This window comes from Vipera ursinii, assembly GCF_947247035.1.
Source record: "Vipera ursinii genome assembly, chromosome: 10".
Taxonomy (NCBI): domain Eukaryota; kingdom Metazoa; phylum Chordata; class Lepidosauria; order Squamata; family Viperidae; genus Vipera; species Vipera ursinii.
The window spans coordinates 17,773,744-17,795,789 of record NC_139520.1 but is presented as its reverse complement, the minus strand read 5'-3'; the positions used below and the strand labels follow the sequence as shown (position 1 = coordinate 17,795,789).

The window sequence follows — 22,046 nt, the reverse complement described above, 5'->3', positions numbered from 1 at the left end:
TGGAAGAAAAAGCTACATTAAAGAAATCCAACATCAGGCATTGATACTCTGGATTAGGAGACACAATTAACATGATCTTTAAATATAAGGGTAGTTAAATATAAGGGTAGCTTTTTCTTTCCATTTTATAGTGCATTTGTGGTTAATCACTTCGAGGGAAGATTTCGATTTACAAATCATCTCTTGGACAGTATCTCCAAAATCAAAAAGGCCAAACAAATAGCTATTAAGTACACATTTAGTCTTTTCCAACTTTGCTCCAAGTAAGAACTCCAATGTACCTGCGTAGTCACGTGTATTATGTACACATGCCAGTTTTCATGTGTGAAAAGGGAATTTTGCAATTGCCGATGTATTTCAAAATCTTTACAATATGTAATACTTCAAAGATGTATTTACTCAGCAGAGTGTCCATTAAAATAAGCAATAACATTTTAGCAATACATTTCAGATTCCTAGTTGGTTTGAAGAGAGCTGTTTGGACATGTCATGCGTGTCTGAATCTGTCCAAATCTAAATGGGGGGGGGGAGTTAAGTGAGTTTTATTAGCCTCTTTGTTCCAATTCTGATTTCAACCTCCCCCTTTCCTGAAATATGATTAAAACTGCTTTGAATTGTGTAATTGCAACAATGAAGTTCCACCTGTGTCCCAGAAAATTATTCTGAAGCAGCTACTTATTCCATGTTTGTCTTGTACAACAAGGAAGATCAAATATTTAGTGTGATTTGAAAAAAATATATCAGAGGATGCCTTTGATCCCTGTGACACCTGGGGACTACGTGGAAATGTCCATACGGTTCTATTGGCAGCCATTTTAGAAGCCCTCCTTTCTAGGACTAAGAACTGGTCCAAAGATACCCAAATGGTTATTAGGAAGGAGCAGGACTTGGTTTCCCCACTCCTAATCCAGCAGCTTAGCCAACAGACCAACTACGATGTCACTGTTTCCCAGCACAAGATGATATTTTGTTATGATTGGTTCAACAAATGTTTTAGAATAGGTTAAAAAGATTATTCTGCAACGTTCATCTCAAGCTACTCCTTAGAATGCGAATCACACTGGTTGCAATCATTCAGTAACCCAGTTCTGAAATTGTCTTACTACCTGTAGGAGGAGAGGCAGAGCCTGGGGGTGGAGTCAAGAGAGGAATCAGCCTGGACTCATTACTTTCTCACAAGTGGTCTAAGTCCAGCGCTCCCTGAATTCCATTAATTTTTATCTAGTGCCAATTTAGTGCTGGCCGTTGACTACATTTTTGTGCATATGCATGAGCAATAAATCAGTTTGACTGGAACCTAAGGCATGGTCCCGATTCTTTGCGCCCGATATTACCACCTCATACCTGTTGCAACTTTTCCCCAAAGCCATCATAATAGTCAACTGAGAAGTTTGGATTACGCTAAATCAGGCCAATTGGCTGGCAACAGTTCTCCAAGTTTTAAGGGAGGAATTTGTTGCACCCACACGGAAATACTAGGATCATATCAGTTCAAATGCCTGGCTGCCAAGTATGGATTGTACCCCTGGGCTATGACTCACGTGAGAATTCTCAATTCTAAATGATAGTAAATCCAACTTGCAGAAACAAGGGTGGAGCAGCCCACGCGCAGCAAATGAAGGACAGAAGCATCCATACTGTTGGTGCAAGAGTGCTTGATCCTGAACCTTACTGGATATTAGCTGGCCTTCATTCGATCCAGCCTCTTGGCTGAATGGAGACAAACTTGGCTAAAAGGCTATTTAATCAGAATATGGTAAAAGGCTTGTTCAGGCTACACACAGCAAGACATTATTTGACAGCGCCCCAAGTTGGGTCAATTTACCCAGGGTACCATAATTTATAATTTACTCTGTTTTATCATAGTTTATCCAGTACAACTATCTTAAATTAGGGGAATGTCAATTATTTTATTGCTATCGTTCACCAACACCGAATCCAAACACAAAACATAAGATTCAAGAAATATACTTCTGTATATTATGTATATTAGAAAAATACAATGTGTGAACTTGGCCGTTAACTATTAAATGTTTTTTAAAAGAACTAGGAAAAGTCTTCGTATTTGGGCAGTGAGAAAACAAATCACCCAGGAACAATATTTTATCCTGTTTTTTACACTGTACTTTTACTTAAAAAAAAGAAAGAAAAGAAAACCCTGAAGTATATAATCAAGGAAATCAAATTATTTTGTCCATATTAAGAAAATGGACACTTCCATCATGATCTTTTTTTTAATTTTGGATTTTTTGCTCATTCTTTTTCTAAGAACGTCAAATTAAAACATTCTACATTAAGGACAAATGTTGACCCTTTGCGGTGCTGAATCCATTGTAGCACTTTTCTCTGTCCCCCTTTACCCACCCACCCCCGCAATATAAGACACATAGTAGGAAACACAGACCACCACCCTTGTCTCCTTTGTAGTAACTAGCTGTTACTACAAGGTCCTATAGAATCCATGCTTAAAACATTTGAAAAGCTATATCAAAAATAGAGCTTTCCATCCTATTTCTCTTGCAAAACTTTTTTCTTTTTGTCCAATGTCTCTTGATAGGCAATAAATCTTCTTAAATTCAACTTCATGTTGTCTAGAACGCACAGTTGTTCTGTGTTGTACTGTCCTCTGCCTTCCTTTCGCATCTGCAGTTTAAAAAAAACAGCCTTGTCAACCCCACTGTGTAGACCAAAACAGGAAATCAACTCCAAAAGAATGGCTTATTTTAATACAGGTATAGTACGGATAGCCCTGGACTTGTTTCGTGACCATTCGAAATTACAATGGCACTGAAAAAAGTGACTTATGTTTTTCACATGACTGTTGCAGCACAACCCCTTCCCTCGGTGCGTCACGTTTTCAAAATTCAAACACTTGACAACTGACTCATATTTATGACGGTGGCAATGTCCTGGGGTTATGTAATCCCCTTTTGCGACCTTCGGATAAGGGAAGTCAACGGGGAAGCCAGACTGACTTAACAACGTGATTAATTTAACAACTGCAGTTACTCAACACCTGCAGCAAGGAAGGCCGTAAAACGGGGCAACATTCACTTAACAATCGTCCCGCTTAGTAACCAAAATTTGGAGCTCAATTGTGGTCGTAAGTCAAGGGCTGCCTGTGGCAGAATCTTGCACGTCTGGTTATCCTTTACTGCCTTCCCTATACTCGTGTGACGTAGAGAGAAGCGCGTGCCTGAGCCACTTTGCCTACTTTCAGCCTCTAAAGTAACCATTAAGTAAAATCCACTGACAAACAGAACAGATGCCATCAAATGTGTGAAGTGTTATTACTGAAACACAAGTGAGACTTATTTCATGTCACTTGATATAAACGCTCCCTTCCCTTGTCTTGGAGTCGTGCCAAAGCTGTAGTGATCTGGTTATTCTGCAACGAATACACACATAATTAACTTATCTTCTTGGTTTTCTGTCCTTTTTGGCTAGGTATGTGCATCTATTGTGTGTGTGTGTGTGTGTGTGTGTGTGTGTGTGTGTGTCGGGAGCACCTTTTTTTAAAAAAAAAAACTGGCCTGGCACGAGGGGGGGAGGGGGCAAAAAGCTCCAAGACTCAGCCAATATTTTCTTTAGTCACAATTTCTCACTATTTTGAGAAGAGAAACGTACAAAAACGTATGCGGAAGCTCTAAATAGACTGAACTCTAATTAATCAGAGATGATAGATAGATAGATAGATGATAGATAGACAGATAGATAGATAGATAGAGATAGATAGATAGATAGATAGATAGATAGATAGATAGATAGATAGATGATAGATAGATAGATATAGGTAGGTAGGTAGGTAGGTAGGTAGACAGACCGACAATATAGTAGATAGACAGACAATAGATAGTAGATAGACAGACAATAGATACATGATTGATAGGCAGACCGACAGACCGACAAAGAGAGATAGATAAGACAGACAGACAATCCAAATTCCTTATCCCAGGAAATAAAATTAAACGGAAACAATACCCATGACCTGCCTGTTTCTACATCTTTATAGCCCCCTCCAATTTTCTATTTTTTCAAAAAAAATATCAAGCAAAGATGCCAGTAACAAAAAAGTCTAGCTATCCCATTTCAAAATGCATTGCTGAAACCCTGAGGACTAGTAATGTGGGGATTTTAAAATAAAATCGATACTTGGATTTTCAGGAAATCAATGAATGAATGCAACCGGGCAAGACGGTTAGCTGTTTAGACGTGTAACCCAGAGGCTTTCCTAAACCGCCTTAGCTCTTCATTTTCTCCCCACTCACGAGGACACTGTATGCTTACCCGTGACTTGAAAATGGGCTGGAATTCCTTAAGCGCATAAAGCAATTTTATTTCCTCCGCTGCCCTTTCTGCTTCTTTGCCATCGGCAAAAACGTCGAAGAGGGCATCCAAGGCTTCTCCCACCACCACAAGGCAAGGGTCTTTCGTTGCAACATTGAGGAGGAATTTTCCAATGTTCTGGAACAACAAAGAAATGCAGAATCCAAAAGGGGGAAAAAAACAAAGCAGAATAGCAAAGTTAGAAAGGGACCTTGGAGGTCATCTAGCCCAACCCCCTGCTTAAGCAGGAAACCCTATACTATTTAAGGCAAATGGCCGTCCAGTCTCTTCTTAAAAGCCTCTGGTGTTGGCACGCCCACAACGTCTGGAGGCAAGTTGTTCCACTTGCCAGGAAATTTGTCAAGAAATTTCTCCTTAGTTCCAAGTTGCTTCTCTCCTTGATCAGTTTCCGTCCATGGCCTTCCAAGCAATTGACATCCCCGTTAAGAGCAAGATGGCAACTGGCTTTACCTTGAGTGTCTCAGTGGTCTCTTCCACTTTGGCAAGCACGCTCCCAGCAATTCCTAAAATGCTAACAACATTGATTCGGACGCTGACGTTTGTGCTTTGAATTCCAGTGTCACACAGAATCATCAGCTGCTCCGGGGTCATGGACTATTTAAAAGAAGAGGAAGAAAAAAAGGGGGGGTGGGTGGGGGGAAAACACCCTTTGAGTCAAACATCCTTTTGGCCAATTCCAACCTGGAGCCCTCCAGATGTGCTGGGATTGCAATTCCTGACAGCCACTTTGGGAATTACAATCCCAATATACTGGGCACCTGTTTTTTTTTTTAGGAACAGTTTAGTTTCGAGTGAAAATAAATAAATAAAAGGGTGATGGCGTAGGTGTGTGGACAAATCATTCCCTATGCTTTAAAAAGCACAAACAGGAATAATATATATTTACAGAATACAGAATAACAGAGTTGGAAGGGATCGCAGAGGTCTGCTAGTCCAACCCCCTGCTCAGGCAGGAAACCCTATACCATTCCAGACAAATGGGACGTCCAATCTCTTCTCAAAAGCCTGCATTGATGAAGCACCCACAACTTCTGGAGGCAAGCCGTTCCACTGGTTAATTGTTCTCACTGTCAGGAAATTTTTCCTTAGTTCTAATTTGGTTCTTTCTTTGAGCCTATATAGAATACAATAGAGCTGGAAGGGATCTTGGAGGTCTTCTAGTCCAGCCCCCTGCTCAAGCAGGAGAACCTATACCATCTCAGAAAAGTGACTGTCTAGCCTCTTCTTAAAAATCTCCAGTGATGGAGCGCCCACGATTTCTGGAGGCAAGCTGTTCCACTGGTTAATTGTATATTTATATTTTACTTACTGTATGTATTTCTATTTACTTTATTTATATAAAAATATTCTGCACAGGTTCAGAGGCATTGTTTCCCAGTCCTACTTCATGTTCAGCACTATACAGACAAGGTCTAGGGTAAACTACATACCAATATGTGTGAAACCACACCTCAGGGCTTAAGATTACAGTCAAGTTAGGATGCTGTGATTTGTGCAACAAACCATGGTTTAAAAATTCCTTGTTAGTAAGAAGCAAGAATCTATAGTTTAGATTATGGCTTGATGTGCTGGATTCAGACAATTAAGGCTTAATTGGGGAAGCTAAGTTTGAACTAGACATCTTTTGGTTTAGTTTCTTGCAAATGGATCCCATCTCTGCATGATGAAGCCACATTCAATTCCTAAATCCCTCCAGAACAAGTGGAGCTGACCCCCTTCCTATTTAACCCAAAGGTTCTTCAAGAAATTATATATGTGCACAATTTTAACCACTTCATATGATGTGGATGTTTTATAATCAGATTGTGAAAATTTGCTTTATTCGTGTCAGAAGCACCTTCAAATGACAGATATAAAACCTTCAATGCCGAGCCAACAAAATAGCTATAAAATAGGTCATTAGAAACACAGCATGTGCAAAAAGTGTGTAAAATAAATAGGATTAACACTAAATGACATTCGCCCAATATTGGGCCACGTTGACAGCATTTTCTCTCCCTGGCATGTGGGTCTTCCTCCATCCATGTTGAAAGACTTTGTGGAATTGTGGAAACGGTGATATTAGATGCCAACATGTCCAGAAAACTCACCTGAGGTATATTATTTGATGCCAACGCTTGCAAAAGAGCTCGCAACGCACTGGTGACAGCTTCTAGAAACTCCACTTCTTTTGAAAATTCTGTTCAAAAATAAAAAAGCACATTATCTCTGTGCTCAACACACTAGCGATATAAATTCTGGAAGTTAAGTATGTCCTTTGTTCACTTAACAACTGCGTTGCTAATTCAACAGGTGCAGTGATTCACTTTAGAACTGTGGTAAGGAAAGTCGCAAAATCGGGCAAAACTCACTTAACAACTGTCCAGCTTTGCAACCGAAATTCTGGGACTCAGTTGGGATTAGGCGGTCTTGAGCACGTTATCTGGACTGAGTTCGACCCTGTTTCCCCTGATGATGTGGACAGCATCATGGGGAGACTGAGCACCACCACCTGTTTGTTGGATCCGTGCCCCTCCTGGCTAGCTTATGCGGCTCGGGAGGGAACACGAGGCTGGTTCCATGCAGTAATAACTGCTTCCTTGAAGGAGGGTGTCTTTCCTGCCGCCTTGAAGGAGGCGGTGGTGAGACCCCTCCTCAAGAAGCCTGCTTTGGACCCGGCTGTTTTAAACAACTATCGTCCAGTCTCCAACCTCCGCTTTCTGGCGAAGGTTGTTGAGAGCGTGGTGGCGCGTCAGCTCCCTCTGTTCCTGGAGGAAACTGATTATCTGGACCCGTACCAATCGGGCTTCAGGCCCGGACACAGCACGGAGACGGCATTGGTCGCGCTGGTGAATGATCTCTGGAGGGCTAGGGACAGGGGTTGCTCCTCTGTCCTGGTCCTATTAGATCTCTCAGCGGCTTTCGATACCATCGACCATGGTATCCTGCTGCGGCGTCTCAGGGGGTTGGGAGTGGGAGGCACCGTTCTACGGTGGTTCTCCTCCTACCTCCAGGGCCGCTCGCAGTCGGTGTTGACAGGAGGGCAGAGATCCGCCCCGAGGTCTCTCATTTGTGCAGTTCCTCAGGGGTCGGTTCTCTCGCCCCTCCTGTTCAACATCTACATGAAGCCGCTGGGGGAGATCATTCGTGGTTTTGGGGTGGGGTATCATCAGTACGCTGATGATACCCAACTTTTTCTTTCCACCCCGAACCAACCCAGTGATGCCCTTTCCGTGATGTCCCGGTGCCTGGAGGCGGTTCAGGTCTGGATGGGGAGAAACAGGCTTCGTCTCAATCCCGCCAAGACTGAGTGGCTGTGCATATCGGCATCTCGGGTTAACCAAGTTATTCCATCTTTAATGATGGGGGGTGAGGTGTTACCCCCCGTCGATAGGGCTCGCAACTTGGGCGTCCTCCTGGATTCACGGCTCAATTTCGAAGATCATATAGGAGCCGTGACCAGGGGGGCTTTTGCTCAGGTTCGCCTGGTGCGCCAGTTGCGTCCCTATCTGGACCGAGACGCCCTACGCACAGTTACTCACGCGCTTGTGACCTCCCGTTTGGACTACTGTAACGCTCTCTACATGGGGCTGCCCTTGAAGACCACTCGGAGGCTTCAACTGGTGCAGAATGCGGCCGCGCGAGTTGTAATGGGGGTTTCCCGATACTCCCATGTAACACCTCTACTCCGTGAGCTGCATTGGCTTCCGGTTGCCCTCCGGGTGAAATTCAAGGTGCTGGTTATCACCTATAAAGCCCTACATGGCCTGGGTCCGGGATATTTGAGGGAACACCTGCTGCCGGCATCAAACGCCCTTCGCCCAGTGCGCTCCCACAGGGAGGGTCTGCTCAGGGTTCCGCCGGTGAGAGATTGCCGGCGGGTGACACCCAGGGATAGGGCCTTCTCGGTGGGAGCGCCTGCCCTCTGGAACCAGCTGCCGGTGGAGCTGAGAACTGCCCCCGACCTCCGATCATTCCGCCGGGGCCTGAAGACCTGGCTCTTCGAGCTCTCGGGCCCAGGCTGAGGAGAAATTTTTAATTTGGGGTTCTTTTTAATTGAGTACAGGGTCAATTTAATATTTTTTAATTTGGTTCTTAATTTTTGTATTTTGGATTTTAATTCCCTGTAAACCGCCCTGAGTCCTCAGGGAATAGGGCGGTATATAAATATAACTAAATAAAATAAATAAATAAAATAAATTATCCATATGGAGAAAACACCTCCCAATTTTCTACATACGTATATCAACACCTGTGTACGTGTGCATGTTTTTAAGTATAAATGAGCCAGTGTGATGAAGGGCCTTAAACCAGAGTTTCTCAACCTCAGCAGCTTTTAAGATATACAGACTTCAGCTCCCAGAATTCCTTTACCTCCGGAAGTTGGAGTCCAGCCATCTTCAAGTTGCTGAGGGAGAAAAACACTGTTTTAAGGTTCCCCATTGGAAAGCAGAGGACCACGAATTCTAGTCCTCCCTTAGGCATGAATACCAGCTGGGTGACTTGGCTCAGGCCCTCTTGATAGCCGTAAGAAGGTAGCAAGAGGCAGCCATTTCTGAAAATGGCTGCCCCCCCCAAACCTGCAGAGACTTGTCCTGGCAATTACCAAGAGGGGACACTGTTTCACTGTGTTTGCTCACTCCTGCCTTAAATAAATAAGTCTACTCTCCAGGGGCCTGCAAAGACAAAACAGCAGGAAGCTCAGTCATTATAATGCAGATATATCAAGTAGCCAGTGCAATTAGCGGAAGGATTGGGAAGAATGAACAATGGTGGCAGCGGGGAAGAACGAGGCCTACCAAGCTGGAAAGAGCCTAAAAATCAAAGCAAACCTGGCTGGGAAAAAATTAATTGAGACAAGTGCTGCGACAGGGATTGAAGCACCGAAGGACCCCCCAGGCTATCCACATCTGACACCAGCAAGATGCTGTGAAGACAGGTGAGCGCTCTGCACTGGATCATGTTCAACCTGAAAGAAAAACGGAATTTTGCTTATTTGCTAACAAAACACCCAAGAGAGTTGAGCTGCCCAAATCCATCATCTGGCTTTTTCAGGGTGAGGGATTGGGGAATCATAGAGGCTGTGCGTCCCTTTTTCTAGTCCAGTGTTAGCTGAGATCAGCATTCCTCAACCTTGGCAACTTTACGAAGGGTGGACTTCAACCCCCAGAATTCCATGCTGCCTCGGGAATTCTGGGAGTTGAGGTCCATCCCTCCTAAAGCTGCCAAGGTTGAGAAGCACTGGCCTAGATAGATCCATCGGGAGCGCTCTCCTGAGAAGGAGGCCACAAGGAATTGAATGAAAACAAGTCACTTACTTTTTAATCAGAGCCTTCCAAGATGGATGTTGCATACAGACATTGACAGTAACTCCATTAGGGAAAGCCGTTTTTTCCAGGATCTGCACAAGCAAAGAACAACTGTGGTTCATGGTCAAATGTTCAAAAAAGAACCTCAGGCTCCAATTCTTAGAAGAGCACAACATCCCTACAGGATGTGGAAGTAACCTCAAGTTCCCGAGACCATCACATTTCGCTTTACTTATTTTAAAGGTTATGATCCTTTGTTGTTTAAGCTGCAAAGATGTCTTCAAAAATCCTTTGGTCACCCATTCCTTCATGTTATGGCTAACAAAACTTCAACAAATTATACACAGAGTCAAAAAGAGAAGAGGCTGGAAAATTATGCAGGCATACAACTGCTACCTATATGAATTCTCATTCTGACCATTCTCCAGGCAGTGGTATTAACACATACTACCACGTTCTCAAATACAACTACACTAACCCAGGCATTCTGTGAACCTATAAGGAAGTCAGCTACTTTGGTTTGCAAGAGCTGTCAATCAGAAAAGAAACCAATTCGTGGGCTCCTTCTTGCTCTCCGAGCTTGGTTGTTTTCTTACAGGCGTTTCCTTACCCAACTAGGCAACCTCACTCGTGTTAGGTGAGCATTTTGAGCACTTAATGAGCATCTCTGGTGGTCTCTGAGCTTGGTTGTTTTCTTGCAAAGGAAGCAACCAAGCTCAGAGAGCACCAAAGACCCCACAGTTCAACCATGAGCTATCAACATTCTCTTTTATAAATCTTGCAGCCTCAAACGTTTTAGCCCGGTTCTTTTTCTGAAGTCAAAGAAGAGGTGGTTACCTTCTTTGGGATTAACTGGTTGACCAGGGCAGTGTGAATTTCAGCTGAAAGACACAACGGTGAAAGCAGCTTTCCCTCTTCTTCATAATTGTTATCCAGAAAGGCATCGCTCTCATCACTGCTTGATAACTCTTCCCATTCTTCGTCAGAAGCATCTGGAAACAAAAGCCCCAGGCATCAAGATCCCAAAGGAAGTGCAAGAGCTTTATTTGTACGTTGCCATCTTGAATTCCCCAGATGCCAGCCTCTCAACCAAATACCAGGTCTTCGGTTGCTGTGCTTCCGAGGTTGTAAATGCACCCATTATGAAACCGTATTCTTTTTGAGTGGATTGGTTGCAATGAGCATGAAGGTGTAAGCCAAAAGCCCTTGGGGGTAGCATTCATTCACACAATGCATTGTCTGCTACCCAACAGATTGGGTTCAACACAACATGCAAAGACCCAAGAGCTTCACCACAATTAAACCGGCCCAACTTTACACGTTGTGTGTATACACTTAGTAGGGCTTTAACTATTCCACTGGGCCTTTAAGATCAAAGTTTTCTGGCGGCCATCTGTGACATTTCCATTCATTTTATGGCCTACTCCACTGCCACACAAGCCTGTGGATTGGGGTGTGGCACAAAGACTGTGATAATAAATAACTTCATTAAGCATCGCATATTAAAACAGCAACCAAGTTGAGGAAAACTAAATTTGTTTTATTTATTTGTTGATTTGTTTATTCATCCATCCATCCATCCATCCAACTTCTACTGCCCACCTCACCCAAGTGCCCACCTCACTTCACACAAGAAAAGAGGCCAGTGTTATACCTTCACTGCAGCACATGTTGACAATGATTTCCAGGGCAGTTTGTTGAGCCAAAAGTAACGCACTCGCTTGCTTCAACTCGTGCTGGCTGCGCTAGGAAGCAAAAAACAACAACACAAGGCCTTGTCTTCAAACCAAGTCAAATACGTGAGCTGGCCCTCGCCCTGAGCTAAACCGTGGCTTGTTTAAACTCTGTTTATCCAACTCTGACAGAATCAAGGTTGTATCTTTCCCCTCCGGATGAATCTTCTCCCTTCCTAGATGACGAGGGCTGAGGGAGATAACGATGACAGAGAACTAGACTGAAGAAAGCTTGGGTGGAAAAAAAAGAGAAAGAAATGGGAGTAGGCGTAGAACAGTTCCGAAGTTCTGGAGCGAAAGGCAAGAATTTCATGGTGGGATGCTATGCGAGCGCAATTTTTTTTTTTTCGGTCAGCCAACCAGGATGAAAAGTTCCTGAAAGAACGAACTCTCCCTGCAACCTTTTCAAGCTGAACATCTGGGTCTATGGATGGGGATATTTTACAGGCAATCCTTGACTTAATGACTGCCGTTAAGGACCAGAATTTCTGTGGCTAAGCGAACAATTGTTATGGGAGTTGCGCCCGATTTTACGACCTTTTCTGCCACGGTTGTTACATGAGTCTTTGGCGTTATTAAGAGAACCACACGGCCATTAAGCAAACCTGTCTTCCCCTCGCGGATGTGCCTATCAGAGGCTGGCTGGGCAATGGTGATCAAATGACCTTGGGAGGCTGCAACCATGGTAAATACAGGCTGGTTGCCAAGCGCCTGCATTCTGACCACATGACCATATCAGGGCGGTACAGGCAGTCCTCGATTTACGACCACAAACGAGTCCCAAATTTTGGTCGCTAAGCAAGACATTCGTTAAGGGACTTTTGCCCCACTTCTACCACTTTTCTGGCTGCAGTTGTTAAGTGCATCACTGCACCGGTTCAGTTTGTAACACGTTTCTTCAGCGAAACCGTCCTTCCCCCCCCCTTGACTTTGCTTGTGTCCAAAGGTTGCAAAAAGGGGATCATGAGACCCCGGGACACTGTAACCGTCATGAGTCAGCTGCCAAGTGTCTGAATTTTGATCACGTGCGTGTGTGTTGCAATGGTTGAAAGTGTGAAAAAAGGACATAAGTCCCCATGACTGTAAGTTGTAAGTCGGGGACTACCTGTATGACGACTATAAGCGCAAGGACCGTTGTAGTTCACTTTTTTCAGCGCCGTTGCAACTTTGAATGTTTGCTAGTGTAGAGGTGGAGGTCAAGGATATGAAGGGACCTGCGCAGAACACTGCCTGCCCCAGTATCTAGTTATTCCCATGTCTATCAGCTCATTCCAATTAGCCTTGCCAAGGACTGCCAGGAACCAACTAGATAAGATTAAGACTCTGCCCTGGCTTGGGATGTTCGGATGTTCTCTAAGATTGACTAGGGAGTATTCCAATAAACAATGCTTTTGCTGTGTGAAAATTCTTGCTTGTTAAAACTGTATAAATATAATAAACTCTGCGCAGGCAGGAGACATTTTTTGGAACACCCTGCGATGACTGGTCTCTGAACACCACACGCTAGTGTGGTTTTTTGTAAACCAAGGATTACCTGCGGTTTGTCTTATCCTCATAGCTCAGCCCCTGGTGCTCCCCTGTGGAAGAACAGATCAGCCACTTACTGGCAGTAGATCCAACAGGTCCGTCTCCCCTTGGGCAACCCCTCCAGTTTCCTCTTCCATGCTGTTCTCGTCTATCCGTGCGGTGCTACCTCCGTTCACTCCATTTCCTTCCACCGAAGTCTTCAACCTTTCCGTTTCGGCTTCCTTCATCTGAACAACTGCCTCTCCAGCGTCCACCGCTAGACAGTCCGAGAAAATCTTCAGGATGGCATTGATGGTGCCCGCCTGGCTGCCCGAGGGCACGGTGCTCTTGACATTCCACGCTACCCCTGAAGAAACAAAAAAGGGATCAGCCAGCCAAATCAGATCCCTGCAACCTCAAAGAAAGGGACAACTCCAAAGCACAACCACGGAAGAATCCCATCTTGCTTTCTGGACAAACTGTAACACAACTGGGCAGTTTAACGCAGGGACGTTGCCTTCGATTTCAAGAAAAGTGCCTTCATTTCCTGGCTACGCAAAGTCAAGTCTGCCAGCCAACTTAAAAAAAAAAAAGAGCTGAACCAAGTAATTGGCATGCTCAACAATCGACTCGCTCAGTATTGGCCAGGTTCACACAAGTTGCACCAAGCCAAGGTTGCTGAACAAGCCACCATCACCCGAAATGAAAGACAAAAAATAAAATCTGTTCTAAACAGACCATTCTCTACTTTTAGACACACTCAGACATCACACAAAGGAACCAATAAGAAACAGAATCGAACAGTAATAGAATAACACAGTTGGGAGAGACCTTGGAGATCTTCTAGTCCAGGGTTAGGCAACCTCAGCTCTTTTATGACTCATGGACTTCAACTCCCAGAATTCCTGAGTCAGGAATTCTGGGAGTTGAAGTCCGTGAGTCATAAAAGAGCCAAGGTTGCCTACCCGTTCTAGACCAACCCCCTGCTCATACCATAAATGGTTGTCCAATCTCTTCTTAAAAACTTCCAGTGCTGGAGCATTCGCAACAATTTTGGGAAGCAAGTACAGAATATAAGCCTGATCATTAAGCTGCAATGGGTTGGTTCATAAATTGTGAGCTACCACATCGATATATCACTAAACCAGAAAGGATATTATCACATTATGGCTTCCTGCACCCAATTTCCAACTGGCAGCTTAGACGAGATCTTTCCCCAAAGCCACCTGGAGATGTTAGATTGAGATCCATGCAAGGCATTCCCACACAAATACCATAGAATGGGGACTCTCCCCCCCCTCGCATTCTGGCACATGATTGCTATAGCGCAGGGGTGGGCAACTATGTCAACTTCACGACCTGTGGACCAACTCCCAGAATTCCTGAGCCTGCCAGAGCGATTTCTTACCCGCCACCAAAGTCCGCAAAAGGATGTGGTCCATATCTTTCCCCGATGATAACATGACCATTTCCAGCACCTGATGCGCAGATGCATCGAAAGATGATAGTAGATCTGGGTTGTCTTCTGTCACGGTTTGTAAACAGGATGCTGTAAAGGCGGAAAATGTGTTTAAATGTAAGCCGCAAATCCAACTCGTCAAGTCGTAAATCAACCTTCCTAAAGCTATCCGTCATTCTGTTTCAGACAAGTATGATCCACTGCTTGATGCTGTTTTTAGTGTACTTGTAGTAAATGCTCACTTCCATCATGATCTGAAGCTGTACAGGTAGTCCTCAACTTACCACCACAATTAGCCCAACATTTATGTTGCTAAGTGAGAAATTTGTTAAGTGAGCTTTGCCCCGTTTTAAGACTTTTTTTGCTCCATTTGTTAAGTGGATCAGTGCGGTTGTTAAATTAGTAACACGGTCGTTAAGACCAGCGTTTCCCAACCTTAGGAACTTGAAGATGCGTGGACTTCAACTCCCAGAATTCCCCAGCCAGCATAGCTGGCTGGGGAATTCTGGGAGTTGAAGTCCACGCATCTTCAAGTTCCTAAGGTTGGGAAACGCTGGTTAAGAGAATCTGGCTTCCCCATTGGCTGTGCTTGTCAGAAGGTCACAAAAGGGGATCACATGACCCCAGGACACTGCAACCGTCATAAATGTGAGACAGTTGCCAGCCCTGTGAATTTTGTTCACGAGACCACAGGGATGGCTGCAACGGTCGTAAATGTGAAAAATAGGCGTAAGTCATTTTTTTTCCAGTGCCGCCGTAACTTCGATCGGTTGCTAAGCAAACGGTTATAAGTCAAGGACTACCTGTATTACATAGAAGCTGTTTTAAATCTCAAAACGTTTCCTTTAAATTATTATCGTTCTACCACCTGCCCCTTAACTTTTTCCTAGAAAAAAAAGATGGAAAGCAAGATTCAAGTTAATGAAAAACAAATAATCAGAATTATTTAAATTAATTATCTTTCCCATCCCTGCTTTAAACTAGAAGCTAAAATCATTACGACTATGTCTGATTTATTTGACCATGTTAGGCCTGCAACTTCACTGGAGAAGGCACCAATGCTGGGAACAAGAAGAAGAGGCAAGCAAAGAACACGCTGACTTGACAACATCAATAATTTAATTCTTTTCTAATTTTTGTATTTTTGTAGTTTTAAGATATGCCCTGTTCACCGCCCTGAGTCCTTCGGGAGAAGGGCGGTATAAAAATTTAATAAATAATAATAATAATAATAATAACATCCAATCTGGTAACAAAGTCGAACATCCAACTATGGAAAGAAGCTATGCTCGACAGGGTAGCATTTGCCTGTAAAGTCACCAAGAGTCAGACAAAGAGTCGGACAAACAGACAAACAGCTTCAAACTTCCAACAGCCCCTTTACTTGGTAAATTACACAGACAGCCTCCTGCCGGCAGGAAAAACGATAACAAAAATCTCCAAGAAAAAGGGTTATCTGCCATTTCTTACCCGCAGCAATAGCCAGCTCAACATTTGTAGGAAATCTCTTCAGATATTCTAGAGTAACATCTAAGCATCCTTCTTTGTTGAATATTGATACGGCTGTACTGTTGCATTCACTGATAAGAGACATGAAAGAAGATTTAGTCGATCAACTTATAAGCAAAGATGGCAAATGTCTATTTATAATGATGGTGCACGGTTCAAAAATGATTCCAGAGAACTGTTTTGGAATTCAGACGAGCGTAGGACCTCTTTGATGTGCATTAAGGCAGGGGTGTCAAAATGCCGGCCCGCAGGCCAGATGCATCATACCAAACTGTGCCCCCCCCCACATTGCCGGCAATGGAAAAAAAGTCGCGATAGGTTGTGACACGTCACGTGACATTGCGAGTTTGACACCCCTGAATTAAGAGAAGCATGGCAGGATTTTTTTCTCCAGATGTGTAAAGTCTGAAAGAAGATGCAGCTGCTTTAATGAGGTCACGCTTCTTAATGCAACCACATCCCTTTTCAGCCTGGCGGGAAAAAGCCACGCTTGCTGCTTGCAAACAACGTTCAAAATATCCAGTCCCTAGCATTGGTTCGTTTCCAATGGAAACCTAAATGTTTTACACAGTAGCAACAGGACACAAAAAAGATGACCTTCTACCAACTGGGATCCATTCATCCTTCCCTAACACACCCGTACAGTGATGCGCACAACGTTAATGAACTCATTTTATTTGTAATGTGATTTCCACTTTCTCCAAAGAGGATTGAGCTCACCCATCCTGCCCAGTTCCACCAACTGGAAGACATGGTTAATGGATTCCCTCTTCCCCAAATATCCTCTGCTAGCCCTGAAACCAAGAATTTCACAACTACGCTTACCAGACATTCCACAGCAAGTTCACACCTTCGTTAGCAATGTCCTCAGGATGGTTCTTCTCTGTCTGCTTGTCTTCCTTCAAGGAACTACTGTTTTCTGTAAGTCCTGCCCGGCACTGTTTGAATCCAAGTAGGCCAAAAAAGAACAAATGAAAGAACTCTGATGGGAAGAATGCAAGATATTCTTGCTTTCATGGATCTCTTCCAAATTCATTTATTCTTCAAAAGACTTTCTGGATGCCACTTACTCTAGGCTACTTCATCCATTACTTTAAACTCAAGGGAAGTTGTTTCCTGCTAACCCAGTCTGTTGAATGAGCCTAACTATTCTGGCTTGTCAGCTGTGGTTTGACAGTTTATCGTAACTGGTGAATCCAGCCAACTGTGGCTATGATTTATTATATCTTAGTAGTCAAGTAACATAATTTAATCAATCTCAGAGGAGCTTGAAAAAGCAAAGCTTGGACAAACCTAGCTACTGGATGGTAGGCTATCAGGAAGGCCTGTACCGTACGTTGAGGCTGGAGTGGACAGTAGCACAATATCTGACCTCATTAAAGCAGTTCCCTCTTTTTTCAGGCCTGTACTGAAGTTCAGAGAAAGAGATGACTGCTTTAAAGAGCTGTGCTCATGTACCCATGCATTACAGAACATCTTTCAATGCTACACAGAACTGTAGTATGGTAGAGATGCCCATTCTAATCTTGTATTTGCTCTGAACTGTTGGCTTTAGGGAAGCCCTTTACTGATTATACTCAAATATTTCTCAAAACTTTAAAACATTTTTTGTTCATTTTAGTTTATACATGTTTTGTAAGGAGTGAGTTCACGAGCACAGCATCTCTTCAAAATAGTCATTTCTTCTTTTTTTTTCTTCCTGAAAAAAGAGGCAGCTGATTTAATAAGATTTTGTTTTCATGGCAGAAAAAAAACAATACCCTCTTTGTGGAATTCTTTTCAAAGCACACACAACCTACCTCCTTCAACAAAGCTACAAGAGGAGTCATGATGTCTTGAGTGACCATATCGTTGCAAACTTCAAATCCTCCACAGGCACTGAGGTTTCTGCAACAAAGCCAAGTTTATCCCATGTTAGTCGGCCAGGTTGTTTTTCATCAGCCATTCATAAAGGTTTCCCAAGGAAAGGATAAGTCACAACAAAGCAAGGATGAAAATGGCGCAACCCAAAACGATCAAAAACGTGTCTGAAATTTTTGAGAAACTTTTTGCTGCCGAATTAGGGGGGTGGAGAAAAAAAAACCTTAACAGGAAGACCTCCCTAGAAACCAGGATGCAAAACATAAGATTTAATCTTGCTCATTTCTGTAGGTCAGGAAGCTTCTAATCACTATACAAAGAAATTATAATGGGATGTGGGAATAGAAGACGGGGGGGGGAGCCAAAGACTAGACGACTGTCTGATAAATAAAATTTGGCCCTGCAGAAGAAACGTGTGTAGCAAACAACTCAGAAGTGACACCCACCCACCCACCCTAGTTTCATGCACTGCAAAGGGGAACGAAAAGAGATGTACTTTCCCTCCTTGCAAGATTCTGTTTAATGTATCCTTACAATAAAGTAGAGCTATAACTTATGAATGTGTTTCTTGTCTGGACTACCTCCCAAGGCCTGGAGAAATTGAGTAGCAATTGCAAAATTCACACCAAGCCCGTCTAAGCAGACTTCCAGGAACGGAACAACAAAATACATTTCTCAAAAGGTGTCCAGACTCTAACCACAACTAGGTCTGTTGCCAGGACAGTAACCCCAGGTTTACTGAATGTACCCCCCGATTTCCTCTGCACCCTGTACGAAGGACCCCAAAGAGCCTAGGTAAATTTTGGCCCAGACCACTTCCTCTCTATCGTCCATCACTCACCGGAGTGCTCCTGCCGCCGTCTCCCGAACCACTAAGCTTGGATCAAGCAGCAACGGACCCAGCTGCCGGACCACATCTCGTTGCACAAAAGCTGGGATCGTTTGTTGCTGCTGCAACATCTTGGAAATGTTGGCGCAAGCAAATTCACGCACGTCGGCATTGGGGTGCTGCAGCTAGAAAGGCAGAGAGTAGGGAAGGCAGGTTACAGAGAATGAATAAAGAGAATTATTGCGTCTCAACAGCAGCTCAGGCTTGAACTGAGAGATCCTCGGTTACTTTCTGAGCTTGGTGGTTTTCTTGCGGACATTTCATAACCCAGCTAGGTAACATCATCAGCGCTGGCATGATGATCCTAACTGGGTAGCCTAAGAGACACTCCCTTCTGGCACCGATGATGTTTCCTAGTTGGATAATGAAATGCCTGCAATAAAAGCCACCAAGCTCAGAAAGCACCAAAGATTACCAAATTACCAAATCCATTTTGAAAATTCCTGGAAAGCCTTCCAGCAGGATTTAAATCTATGCACACCCTTCTGGGCAGGGGGAGATGGCATTTCCTCCACCTCAGATCCAAACACACCCGAGTCAAAGCTATTTAAGGTGGGTGGCTTCAATTCCCACCCACTGCTGCAGCCCTGAGGTTTTCCACCCCCTTAAAATTCCTATAGTCCTCGTCTTAAAAACCTCACTTGCCAAGGTTACCCCTTGCCCATCCAACAAATGCACTCTGCTCTTTGGTGCCCCCTCCAACCCCCCAACCCACTACCTATTCCTGGGCTGTTCCAAGTTTAGCAATCTCATTTGAGGATGCCCAGCAGTGCACTGGGACCTATTTTCTCAATCAGCTGGCAACCCCGCTTGCAATTTGCAGCGTGCCAGGAGAAGCCATCGATCACCCTACTTTACTTCCCGGTTCGCCGGTACCCCAGCTTGCTCTCCCACAGCCCTACAAATTGAATAAAAGAGCTGGAGGGGAACTTGGAGGTCTTCTAGTCCTACCCCCTGCTCAAGCAGGAAACCCTATACCATTTCAGACAAATGGTTGTCCAGACTCCTCTTAAAAGCCTCCAGCTATGGAGCACCCACAACTTCTGGAGGCGAGCTGTTCCACTGGTTAATTGTTTTCACTTTCAGGAAGTTTCTCCTTAGTTCTAGGTTTCTTCTCTCCTTGATTATCTGTAATTTCCATCCATTGCTTGTCGTCCTGCCTTCAGGTGCTTTGGAGAATAGGTTGACCCTCCCTCTTCTTTGTGGCAGCCCCTCCAATATCGGAACACTGCTATCATGTCACCCCTAGTCCTCCTTTTCACTGAACTATCCATACCCAAATCCTGCAACCGTTCTTCATATGTTTTGGTCTCCAGGCCTTTAATCGTCTTAGTTGCTCTTCTCTGCACTTTTTTCCTAAATCTCAGCATCTTTTTTTGTAATGGGGGCGACCAAAACTGGGTGCGGTCTTCCAGCTGTGGCTCTACTAAGGATTTATAAAGCGGTACTTAATATTTTGCGCGATTTTGATTCTATGCCTCCGTTCCAACCTAGACTAAACATCCCCAGTTCCTGCAACCGTCCTTCATACGTTTTAGCCTCCAGTCCCCTAATCATCTTCGTTGCTCTTCTCTGCACTCTTTCTAGAGTCTCCACATCTTTTGTCTTCCTACACTGCTTCGGGTTTACCGGCAGTCCTCGACTAACAACCGTTCCGTTTAGCGACCGTTTCAAGTTAACAACAGCCCTGGGGGAAAAAAAAGGGGACTTATGCCCATTTTGTCCAGATTCATTGTAGCATCTCCACGCTCCGGGGATTTACACTCGGATGCTTGACAACTGGCTCACGTTTTTATGACGGTCTGCAGCATCCCGGGGTCATGTGACCTTCGGACACAAGCCAAGTCAGTGGGGAAAATCCGGTTCGCTTAACGACGGCGTGACTCCCTGAACCACCGCGGCCATTCCCTTAACAAGGGTGGCAAGGGAAGTCGCCAAACGGGGCAAAACCCTTGTAAGCCGCCCTGAGTGTGCGGAGAAGGGCGGGATATAAATGGAATGAAAAGAAAATAAATAAAAATAAAGCAAGCGTCTCACTGGGCGGCAGAGACGCCGGGGCCGTAAGGCGAGGACTAAGTCTATCTGCAACCCCTGCCGCCCTTCCTCACGGGTTTTAGCCTTTCGCGAAGCCCCCTGCCCACCCCACGCCCGACCCGTTTCCCAGGCCCGCAGCCCGCCCGGGAGCAGCCCGGCTCCCCTCGGCCGGCCGTCAGCTGGCCACCCGCCTCCTTCCTCCGCCTTGCCTTCTCCAGCAGCTCGGCGGCCGGGGAGCCCTCCTCTTCGCCCGCCTCGCCTTCCGCCGCCGGCTCGCCCAGGCTCCCGGCTGGAGCGAAGGGCGGCGGGCGAAAGCGCCGGGCCTTGGTCTTGCCCATGGCCGAAAAGCCGCCGCCGCCGCCGCCGCCGCCGCCTTCCACCCGAGGCTCCCGGGACGGGCTGGCCGGCCTGCCCCACGTGTGCGGCTGGGGCGCAGGCGCCGCGGCTCTCCGCCCAGGAAGCGGGCGGGGAAAGGGCGGCGAGGACGGAGGGTCTCCGCGGATCTCCCACCGGGCGCCCCTCCGGAGCGGAGAGGGACGAGGGGGAGTCAGCTCGCCCTGCGGCGCCCGCCCTGCTTGGCTTGGCTTTGTTTCCCTCCGACGCACACACGCACACACACACACACACACACACCTTAGATCCCTTTTGCACCCCTTTTGGTCTGCTTTTTTGTTTCCCTCCGCCACACACACGCACGCACACACACACACACAGACACACACCCCTTAGACCCTTTTGCACCCCTTTTGGTCTGCTTTTTTGTTTCCCTCCGCCACACACAGACACACAGACACACACCCCTTAGATCCCTTTTGCACCCCTTTTGGTCTGCTTTTTTGTTTCCCTCCGCCACACACAGACACACAGACACACACCCCTTAGATCCCTTTTGCACCCCTTTTGGTCTGCTTTTTTGTTTCCCTCCGCCACACACAGACACACAGACACACACCCCTTAGATCCCTTTTGCACCCCTTTTGGTCTGCTTTTTTGTTTCCCTCCGACACACACACAGACACACACCCCTTAAATCCCTTTTGCACCCCTTTTGGTCTGCTTTTTTGTTTCCCTCCGCCACACACACGCACGCACACACACACACACAGACACACACCCCTTAGACCCTTTTGCACCCCTTTTGGTCTGCTTTTTTGTTTCCCTCCGCCACACACACGCACGCACACACACACACACAGACACACACCCCTTAGATCCCTTTTGCACCCCTTTTGGTCTGCTTTTTTGTTTCCCTCCGCCACACACACGCACGCACACACACACACACAGACACACACCCCTTAGACCCTTTTGCACCCCTTTTGGTCTGCTTTTTTGTTTCCCTCCGCCACACACAGACACACAGACACACACCCCTTAGATCCCTTTTGCACCCCTTTTGGTCTGCTTTTTTGTTTCCCTCC

At 45.3% G+C, this 22,046-nt stretch overlaps 1 protein-coding gene across 1 annotated transcript; it reads right to left on the bottom strand.

Moving 5' to 3' along the window:
• Positions 1-1,775: 1,775 nt before the first annotated feature.
• HEATR3 (HEAT repeat containing 3) lies at positions 1,776-21,012 on the bottom strand. Its single transcript, XM_083370901.1, has 15 exons — positions 20,835-21,012; positions 18,544-18,716; positions 17,642-17,729; positions 16,668-16,780; positions 15,804-15,913; positions 14,283-14,423; positions 12,973-13,241; positions 11,290-11,380; positions 10,473-10,627; positions 9,645-9,727; positions 9,159-9,295; positions 6,438-6,526; positions 4,798-4,941; positions 4,288-4,464; positions 1,776-2,643 (listed from the first exon to the last, which is right to left on the bottom strand). The coding sequence occupies exons 1-15, from the start codon at positions 20,961-20,963 to the stop codon at positions 2,509-2,511; spliced, it is 2,034 nt and encodes a 677-aa protein (XP_083227027.1). The 5' UTR covers positions 20,964-21,012; the 3' UTR covers positions 1,776-2,508.
• Positions 21,013-22,046: the final 1,034 nt, after the last annotated feature.

What these genes read in the sequence shown, in the direction of transcription:
- HEATR3 (XM_083370901.1), bottom strand. Translation starts at nt 20,963, where the DNA reads ATGGGCAAGACCAAGGCCCGGCGCTTTCGCCCGCCGCCCTTCGCTCCA. An exon ending in CATCAAATAATATACCTCAG is followed by an intron (nt 4,942 to 6,437) that starts GTGAGTTTTCTG and finishes TCTTTTAAATAG; the next exon opens with TCCATGACCCCGGAGCAGCT. An exon ending in AGCCCATTTTCAAGTCACGG is followed by an intron (nt 2,644 to 4,287) that starts GTAAGCATACAG and finishes TTTAAACTGCAG; the next exon opens with ATGCGAAAGGAAGGCAGAGG.